The sequence below is a fragment of the Hemitrygon akajei genome, chromosome 24 (genome assembly GCF_048418815.1).
Source record: "Hemitrygon akajei chromosome 24, sHemAka1.3, whole genome shotgun sequence".
Lineage (NCBI taxonomy): Eukaryota > Metazoa > Chordata > Chondrichthyes > Myliobatiformes > Dasyatidae > Hemitrygon > Hemitrygon akajei.
This window is the reverse complement of record NC_133147.1, coordinates 53482114-53492715: the sequence shown is the minus strand read 5'-3', so window position 1 is coordinate 53492715 and position 10602 is coordinate 53482114. Positions and strand designations below refer to the sequence as shown.

The 10602-nt window shown below is 41.1% G+C and overlaps 1 protein-coding gene across 1 annotated transcript; it reads right to left on the bottom strand.

Moving 5' to 3' along the window:
* Positions 1-654: 654 nt before the first annotated feature.
* Positions 655-3433, bottom strand: LOC140715625 (C3a anaphylatoxin chemotactic receptor-like). The gene is made up of 2 exons (XM_073027993.1): positions 3288-3433; positions 655-2093 (listed from the first exon to the last, which is right to left on the bottom strand). Exon 2 carries the CDS (start codon positions 2084-2086, stop codon positions 1136-1138), a length of 951 nt encoding a protein of 316 aa, XP_072884094.1. The 5' UTR covers positions 2087-2093; positions 3288-3433; the 3' UTR covers positions 655-1135.
* Positions 3434-10602: the final 7169 nt, after the last annotated feature.

Sequence of the window (10602 nt, the reverse complement as noted above, 5' to 3'; positions counted from 1 at the left end):
CCGTTACACAGTACCCTGCAATAGCCTGGTCCAATGTTCCGATATGTGCCTGGGAGATTCACAGAACTTGGATTTTTGCCACTAAATTTGAGAAAGTTTAAGTTTCAAGGCAGTTGTGGAGTAAATGTTTTACACAGAGCCTCTACGCGTCAGGAACGGGCTGACAGGGACTGTCATCTGATGGCTTACAAGCCTTTCTGCGAATGGAGCAACTTCTGCCTTGTGGAATCGAGGTTCTAGATTGAAAACAACAGGAGATAACATTAAACTCACTCAGTGGAGAACAATAAGCTATTCCCATATATCTAAGAAGTAGCACAGAAACAAATCAATTTTTACCCTCGTGTGTGAATGATGGGACGGTGCAGAAGGACCTTCAGTGACGGACCTTGGCGGGGATGAAGACTCAAGAAGGAGCTTTACTTTGTATCCGATTCCGAACCTGAGCGGGGTGGTGTAAAGGGAGTTTCATCTGTGTATGACACCGGAGGTTTGTGAAGGAACGTTGTGGAGGGACCTTCATTCTGTATCTGAACACTGGAGTATAAGATAGCACGATGTATATAGAGATTAATGCTTTTGCAAAAGTAAGTTTATTGCCACATTACACTGTGGGATCCAAACGATTTAGTAGTTTGAATTTAATTTGGCTTGACCATAGAAGGCAGTGAAAGAGATTGGCAAAGGATACAGCAGTTTAATCCAGGCAAGTGTGAGGCGTTGCTTTTGCTTCAGGGGAAAATGTACAGCAGATGGCAACGCCCTTATGTGATATGTAAAGGCTGCAATTTCATTGTTTTCTGAAACCGGCAACACAGTAGGTATAGTGGTGACGACATATTTGGAGACGCTTTCCTTCATTGGTCGGCCAAATGAATAGTAGAGTCAGGGGGTCATGTTGTAGATGTATAGAATGTCCTCAGGCCACATCAGGAGAATTGTTAATAGTTCGAGTCGGTTTATTACAGGGAGGATGGGAAAGCCTTGGAGATGTTGCTGCCCAGATCAGAGAGCATTAGGTGTAACAGAGAGTTTTCCAATTGCATACAGAGCCCTGCATTGGGGAAACACTTCGCTGCCGAACGTCCACCTTCTGTGTCTTCAAAGAATGTCGCTCATCAACGAAGTGGGTCCTTCATACTCTCGTCTCTGTTGAGACACCATTATCAGGAAGATCGTTCTCTAACTCCGGCTCCAACTCTATGAAGGCAAGACGGAGCGAGTTGGCCAGTGAGCGTTTGAAAACCTGGCGGAATTTGCGGCCGACGAAGACGTAGAGAAGGGGGTTGAGGGCGCTGTTGAAGGAAGCCATGGCGAGGGCCACGTCATGCCGGATAAAGCTGAAATATTCGAAAAAGTATGTGGCTGCGCTGCTTATGTGGTACGGGAACCAGCAGATGATAAAGACGACGACCACGGTCAAGATGACGCGGACAGATCTCCTGGACTTGGTGAACTTGTCCGTGCGTAGTTTCCGGACAATCAGGAAATAGCAAACGGCCATGATCAGGATAGGGATGACGAAGATAACGACAGCCAAACTTACCTTCAATATATTCCAGGTTGTATTCCCAAAGTACTGGTCTAGTTTGGAATGTTGTAGGGCGATCAAGCAGATGAGCAAGGCGAAGACCCATGCCGCGCTGCATGCCACACGCGCCCAACACTGGCTGAGATGCCGCCGGAACCAGATGGGCTGAGTGACAGACAGGCAGCGGAAGATGCTGATCACGGTCAACAGAAAGACGCTGGCAGACCCATTGAAGCAGATGGAGATGAGGAGCAAATTGAAGGCGATATCACCTGTGACCCAGGACCCTCGGAGGGCAAAGTAGACTATCCAGAAGGGGAGGGTGAAGCAAAAAGCCAGGTCCGCCACGGCGAGGTTCAAGAAACACACAGAGTGGACGTTACTCTTTATCTTGAAGCCCGTTACCCAGATGACTGCGCTGTTACCGGGGACGCCAAGCAGGAATGTGATGGTGAAGATTATCATGGACAAGATCATGGACACTTGCTGATCGGCCGCTTTCTTATGGCTGATGGGGCTGTATTGGGCCCAGTGATGATCTTCAGGGCTCGACATGTCTGATCTGTTAGGAAAACATTTTATGGAGATGATCAGGTTAGGAAAAATGGAAGAAAGGGGAAGGGAGAGCGAGGATGGTGAGGAATGCAGAAGGGGTGAAGGGCATGAACACAATGACATGGAGAAATCAAGGGGCAAATGACTGGTCAGACACGCATCCCGACGACCCTTTTCCCCATCGCACGACGCCCAAAGCCGAGGTCCCACCTCACTGTCCTTTCCGCAGCCCGTGTTTCCTTTCTCACCGTTCCTCCCACAATGCAGCACTCCCTCATATAGTGTGGCGCTCCATTCTCACTGTTCCTCCCTCAATGAGTGGTCAAATTGTAGAGCGGAAATTGGTTAATTTGCACATGACACCAAGATTGCTACTACTAAGGCCAGTCATGAAGTTTCTCAAATACAGCAACATATAGATCAGATACAGATATGGCTGGAGACATGGGCAAATAGAGCTTTATCCAGGCGAGTGTGAGGTTGTAAATTTCAAACTTCAACTACAAGGGGAAATCATGGAGTTAAAAGCAGGATCCTTAAGAGCCAGGAAATCATGTTGTAATGCATCCGTAAGGCTACCCTCCGAGTATTGTGAGCACTTCGAACTGTCTCACTATAGGAACATTGTGGAGGATTTGAGAGATTGAAGATTATCACTGGGATGATGACTGGTCGACAGGGTAAGAGCTAAAACTTAGTCAGTTTTGTTTTCCTCGACGCTAAAGTGAAGTTTATAAAATTACAAGACACAGAGATAAGGCAGACAACCAAAGACCTTCCTGCTCGTTAGAAATGTAAAATACTGGAGGAAATGCATGTAATAGTGGAGGCTAATAGACCAAAAGAAGTGTTACATCTCATTCGTCCAGTGGAATGACAGGTCTACCACCTGTCCAGGCAGTCCGTTCCGTGGGAAGCGGTAAAAACCTCGGACGAATGAGATTGCCACAGCTCTGCTCTCGTTCAACATTTCAGTACCACCCTGTTTTTGTCTGTAGAAGTAGTATGTAAGGGTAAGAGAAACTTTCCCTCTTCTTTGCAAACTGGCGCTAGTTCGATTCTCCAGTTGCCAGACCACAGCCCTTCACGTCATTCAATCACCCTCTGCCTTCGATCACCTGGGATTACCAACTCCGGAAGTCTCTCCCAGGGCCCCTTCCTCCAAACACTGAACCCTAATTTCCCTCAAGGTGCAACTCACCTTTTCCAGAATCTCTGGCTCAGTCCGTGATCCAGGCCAACTCTCGACAGGTGGCAGGCGGCGAAGGACACTGTGATTGTCCGAGGCTCGAGGTAGATCCTGAAAGGGCGAAGTGCGCTGAAGTTGGAACCTGGTCTAGGAGGGATCCGCAGTGCGGACTGGGTGAGTCTGAAACAGCTGCGCAGTTCTGGGAGGGAGTCAAACCCCGTGGTCATGAAAGACCAATCAGCTCAGTTGGAGGAAATTTAGTCGATGTGACCAACAAATAAGTAGTAACCATATGTTCATATTTTACTGTGTGTATGGACTCTGGGAGTGTGTGTTGGAATTGTACCCTGTGTTTGACACCGGGAGTGTGTGAAAGGAGCTTCACTCTGCGTTTGAGCCTAGAATTGAGTGATGGAAGGCTATAGAGGGAGTTTTAGTGCGTTTTTTAACCAGGCACTGTATTGGATCGGCATGTGTCAGAACCGCTTCTGGTAAGGAGCTAATCTTGAAAAGGGTGTGCGCACTGACGGAGGCTGGGATTGACAGCGGCTCGAAATAGATTGTGGAATGCAACTGCGTTGGAGTCAGACGCGAGATTGAAGGAGTTCCGCAGAAGGGAGGGTGTCCATTCGGAGGCTGACAGACCGGGCTTTCCACATTGCGATCTACACACTGTGGGTTCGAATCTCCAAAGGGTTCAATTTGAGGAAGTTGCATCGATGACAGTTCAATTTGAGGAAATTGCATGAGGACAGTTCAATTTGTGGAAGTTGCGTCGATGAAACCATTGATAACACTGAGCTCACTCAGCATAAACAACAAAAAACAGTTCCATAAGACCGTAAGAAACAGGTGCATCCTCATGGCTGATTGATCATCCCTCTGAACCCCTTTCTCCTGACTTCTCCCTGTAACATTTGACGCCGTTACTAACTGAGAACATTTCAATGTCTGTTTTAAATAAATCCAATGACTTGGCCACAGCCAATGAATTCCATAGATTCACCACTCCTTTGTTTAAGAAATTACTCCTAATATCGGATCTAAAACAGATCCATTTATTTTGAGGCTATGCTGTCTAGTCCTAAGCTCCCACACCAAAAGGAAAAGTCCTCTCCACATCCAAAATATCTAGGCCTTTCAATATTTGATAGGTTTCAAAGAAATGCACTCCCACCGGGAGTACTCCGGGAATACAAGCACAGAGCCATCAAACACTCCGCATATCATAACACTTTTATTCCCGGAGTAATTTTTCGTCAACGTCCGCTGGACCTTCTCCAATGCCAGCACAGCATTTCTTAGATAAGGAATCCAAAACCGCTCAAAATGCTCAAGTCCTGATTGAGCAATGCTTTATAATGTCTCACTGTTACTGCACATCCGTGCTTTCAGATCCTAGTATAGAAGGACACGGTTCTAACATGGACAAATTGGATCTTCGTAGATGTGTAAAAAGGTCTGTAGGGACCACGTAGGGATCAGCTCAGTTTAAGGAAGTTTAGTCGATGTGACCAAGAGATTGCTGTAACAAACCTTAGTGAAGAAACTGGGGAAGTTTCCTCTTTTTACCAGTGACACAAGAAAAGATGCCTTGTGTCAAAACGTGTGTGTGTGTGTGTGTGTGAGAGAGAGAGAGAGAGAGAGAGAGAGAGAGAGAGAGAGAGAGAGAGAGAGAGAGAGAGAGAGAGAGAGAGAGCGAGTGTGTGTCTTTGTGTGTTTGTGGTGTAGTGTAGTGTAGTGTAGTGTAGTGTAGTGGGTAATCCAGGGAGCTTTACCGTGTGTCTAACTCTGGGAAAGTTTGGTAGAACGGAGCAGCGGGAGCATGACCCCGTGGCTGACCCTGGAACTGTGTGATGAGGCAGTGTGGAGGGAGTCTCACTCCATGTCTGAGACTGGAATTCTGAGTGGAACACTGCAGAGAGGTCTTTACTGTGTTTTTTTTTTACCCCGGCAGTATGGGAAATGGGTGTGTATCCGAAATGTACGACCAGAAGTAGCTAATTTTGGAAAGGAGTTGCGCAGCGACGATCACTGTGTTGGACTGCAGCTCTAGATACATCGTGAAAGGGCGAATTTTGCTGGAGATAGACGTTGGTGTGAGGTGGGTCCGGTGTAGGAACCTGTCTGAGACTGACAGACAGATCATCCCTCCTATGAAGGAACTCACACTCTGTGGGTTTGCATCTGCAAACAGTTTAACTTGAGGAAGTAGTGTGGATGACACCAAGTGATAACACTGAGCTCACTGTGTCGAGAACAAAAAAAAACATTTCCGTAAGACATTTTTACTATCCCTCTCAACGTCTTTCTCCTGTCTTCTCCCCGTTACCTTTGACGCCTTGACTAATCATTGTCCGCTTTAATTATATCAAATAGGATTAAAAAGAATCTCAGAGTATTTGTCACCTACAGTGAGGTCACGCAGATAACCATATAAAGTATATGACGACACAGCAATATATACATTTCACTCATAACCTTTCGATATTTCTTTCTTTCGGCAAAGATTTCGGGAGGATAATCTTCAACTATACAAATGTGTGTTGAATTAAAGAGTAATTTCCGTTTCTTTCTGGCTTCTCGAAGAATAGCTTCTTCAGTCGTATAATAATGCAAAGAAAATACAACTGCTCGAGGACGTTACCGAATCTCAATGAATATAAACTGATCATGGGTGGTGACTTTAATTGTTGCTTAAATCCGGCGATTGACAGGTCATCAACCAATCCGTCGCTTCCTAATAAAGCGGCAGCTTGTATTAACTCTTTTTTATTAGAATATGGCCTTGTCGATATTTGGAGATATAAACACCCCAATGATAAAGATTACTTCTTTTTTTTCACACGTCCATCACAAATATTCTCGAATTGATTACTTTTTTTTAGCTGCACGTCTGTTAAATTCCGTTGTTGAATGTGCGTATGACATCATTGCACTTTCAGATCACGCGCCTTAAAAGCTAACCCTTAAGCTCCCGGATAGATTTTTGAAAATCTCACAGTGGAGATTGAACCCCGTTTTGTTGCAGGATCCAGCTTTTGTTAATTTTATTAAGGAGCAAATTTCTATATTTTTTTAGTTTAATACAACTGAAGGAATGTCAAATCTGGTTATATGGGACACCTTGAAATCTTTTCTTAGGGGACAGATAATCCCATATTCAGCAGCCTTGAGAAAGAAAACTAAAGCGGAATTGTCAGTGCTTATTAATAAAATTAAACAGATAGATAAAGCGTATTCAGTTAAACCTACTGAAGACCTATATAAAGAAAGGGTCGAACTTCAATCACAGTATGATTTACTTCTGACCTTTCCCATTGAACAGCAATTTTTTTTAAATCTAAAAGTTTATTTTATATACATGGGGGAAAATCTGCTAAACTTTTAGCGGGTTAGTTAAAGGTTGGGATGGGCACGAGACAGATTTTAAAAATTCGGCGACCAGATAGAACAGAAACTTTAGATCCTTATGAAATTAATAAGATATTTATGGACTTTTATTCTAATCTTTATGAATCTGAATTCTCTGATAGTAATATTACTATGAATAGATTTTTGCAAAGGTTAAACATACCTCAAATTTCGATTCAAGATGCTGATATGTTAGATGCACCTATTAAACAAGAGGAGATAGCCAAGGCTATATCCACGATGCAATTAGGTAAAGCTCCGGGACCTGATTGTTATACGGTAGAATTTTATAGGACCTTTCATGAAATGCTTATACCACATCTTCATCAAACGTTCACCGATTCTGCATATTCTGGGAACCTTCCTAAAACTTTTTATGAAGCACTAATTTCGTTGATTCCAAAAAAAGGGAAAGACCCACTGGAATGTATATCCTATCGACCTATTTCTTCACTGAATGTAGATTTTAAAATCCTCTCTAAGATTCTAGCAAATAGGCTTGAGAGTATCTTGCCTAATGTTATCTCAAACGATCAAACAGGAATTATTAAAAATAGGTACTCACATTTTAATATTTAAGATTATTAAATTTCATTTATTCCCCTTCAGCCAAAGAATCTGGATGTTTTGTATCTTTGGATGCAGAGAAAGCCTTTGATAGGGTGGAGTCGCCTTATCTATTTCAGGTTTTGAAGAGATTCAATTTTGGTCCAGGATTTATCTCCTGCATTAAATTGATTTATCATGCCCCGGTAGCTGCGGTTCTAACTAATAACTAAAAGTCTCCTTTCTTTAGATTATATAGAGGTACCCGTCAGGGCTGTCCCCTTAGCCCTTTATTATTTAGTTTGGCTTTGGAACCACTTCCTATTGCTCTTAGGGATTTTAATTCTGTACAGGGTATTAGGAAAAGGGATAAATTACATAAAGTTTCGTTATACGCGGATGATTTATTAGTTTACATTTCAAATCCTAAGAAATCTATTCCTTCTATGGCATCTATATTTATGGAATTTGGTACTTTTTTCTGGATATACATTTAATTTACATAAAAGTGAATTATTTCCTATTAATAACTATTTTGATTATTATGATCAAATACCTTTCCCAATATTGCCAAAAACCATTTTACTTACCTTGGTATCAAAATTACAAATAGTTTTGAAGACCTATGTAGGTATAATTTCTTCCCTTTAGTTGAATATACTCAACAGGCGCTTGCCAAATGACCATCTATGTCGATGTCACTGATAGATCGAATAAATGCTATAAAAATGGTTATTCTACCGAAATTTTTTTATATATTTCAAGCAATTCCCTCTTTTGTTCCGAAAGCATCTTTTGATAAAATAGACTCTCTGATTTTGTCTTATGTTTGGAATAATAAAAGCTCTAGAGTGAAATAACTTTTATTGCAAAAATCAAAAAAAAAAGATGGAGGACTGGCTTTACCAAACTTTAGATTTTATTATTGGGCAATTAGTATTCGCTATATTACTTTTTGGATTTATGATATAGACGATTAAGATCGCCCTTCATAGTTACAGCTGGAGGAAAATTCAGTAGTGAGGTTTTCGTTAGCTTCTTTATTAGGAGCTCCTCTTCCCCTTTCGTTCTCCAGAATAGGTAAACAAGCCCTTAACCCTATTGTTAAACATACTCTAAAAATTTGGTTTCAATTTCGTAGATTTTTTGAATTAAATGATTTTTTTACTTTCTAGTAATATTTATTCTAATTTCTTTTTTAAACCATCAACTTTGGATAAGGCTTTTCTAACATGGAAAATTAAGGGAATAAAAACTTTTTTAGATTTGTTTTTACAAGACTGCTTAATGTCTTTTTCACAGTTAATGGATAAGTATGATATCTCTAATACACATTTTTTCAGGTATTTACAGGTTAGGAATTTCTTACGTGATTTTTTACCAAATTACCCCTTGGTTTGCTCTTTAAATTTTGCTTATGTTATTTTTAAGTTTAAACCTTTTCAAAAACGATTAATAGCTATCATTTATAAAAAATTAATGAATGCTCGCACATCGCCTAATAAAAGGGTTCAACGATCCTGAGAATTAGAACTTCAACATTCACTCTCAGATAAACAATGGAGTAAAATTTATTATTTAGTTAATAATTCATCTATCTGCGCACGCCATATTTTAATTCAGTTTAAGATAGTACTTAGGGCCCATATGTCCAAAGATAAATTGGCGCATATTTTTCCTAATATATGCCCTATTTGTGATAGATGTAACGGAGAAGTGGCTACTCTAACCCATATGTTTTGGTCATGTGTAAGTTTAAATAATTTTGGAGGGATGTTTTTTGGAATATTATCTAAAGTTATAGATATGGATGTTCAACCTAATCCACACAGCAATTTTTTGGGATTTTTCCAGAGAAAGCAAGCAAAGTGTCTGCTTCCGCCCAACATGTGATAGCTTTTTCAACTTTACTGGCTAGGAGAGTTATTTTGCTACACTGAAAGAATCTAACTCACCCACTGTTTTCTATTGGCTCTCCTCCATCATGTCATGTTTACGTTTGGAGAAAATTAGAAGCCGGACATTTGATACATCCTTTGATTTTGAACGAGTCGGGCGACCCTTTATTCAATATTTTCACATGGTTTAATTTCTCTTTATTTATTTATTTTTCTTTATTCTCTTTATTCTCTTTATTTATCCTTGTCCATGAAGATTCGGAGATGACTGGAAGGAGTGTTTTTCTCTCTCTCTCTCTCTTTTAAGTTTATACTCATTTGGAAGGCCCAATATTTCTTTTTCTTTCTTATACTTTCTTTCTCTCTTTTTTTCTTTCAGTTTAGTTATTGGGGTTTTTCTTTCTCTATCAATAAAATTTCCAATCCTTTTTTTACGATTGCTATGAGGAGTTGTAATTTCTCTCTGACCATTGTATATATAACAGCATAATATATTACCTATTTGATTTTGGTATTGTATGCTTTTTGTTCTTACTATTGCTGTTTATATGTCTTTTATATTATCTACTTTTTTAACTCCTCTTTCGATTTGTATATTATTTATTTGAAAATCAGTAAAACAGATTGGAAAAAAAATGACACAGCAATAAAGAAGGGAACTGTGTTTGAGGGGGTGGGGGAGTGTGTGGGCGGTGACCTCAGTGAGCACTTTGCGTCAGTATTTCTCAAGGGGATTGAGGTGGATGTCATTGAGTTCAGTATGGAGAGCAAGGACACTTTCAGATTAACTGATAGGTGGAATTGTTTCTAGTGAAAAGCATAATTTTAGGTTCTTGGGGATTGAGAAAGTAGAAAAGATTATTGGTGCCTTCAAAAAGATGTTCGTATTCTCCAGCTAAAGTGAAATTCCGGGACACTGGTGTGTTTCGAATATTGTCCCGTTCCTCAGAAGGGAAATAGGGGTAATCCTGACTTCTTTTCATCAGTGAGTCTGACGATATTGGTAGGCAAGCTGTAGCACATTATTCCTACTGAGATGATCTGTGTGCACATCGGGCGGATTTTTGCTCTTTCCGTCGCCTTTGAGATTGTTAACGATGCCGAGCAGCTCGCCTGAATCTCAACTCATTGTAAATTCCCGCATCATTAAATTAGGATTAAGTTAGGAGATTCATGAGTGACATGGTACGATGGGACAGAAGGGCCAATCGAGAGAGAGAGAGAGAGAGAGAGAGAGAGAGAGAGAGAGAGAGAGAGAGAGAGAGAGAGAGAGAGAGAGAGAGAGAGAGAGAGAGAGAGAGAGAGAGAGAGAGAGAGAGAGAGATGTCTGTCATGGGAAAGGTCAAGAAGCAAACCAAATTTCCACTATTTTTCAATTTGAAGCTCGTTACCCAGATGACCACACCATTAATGGGATCCCAGTAGGAGACAGTGGAGATTAAGGACAAGGAATCGGACGCTAACCGTTG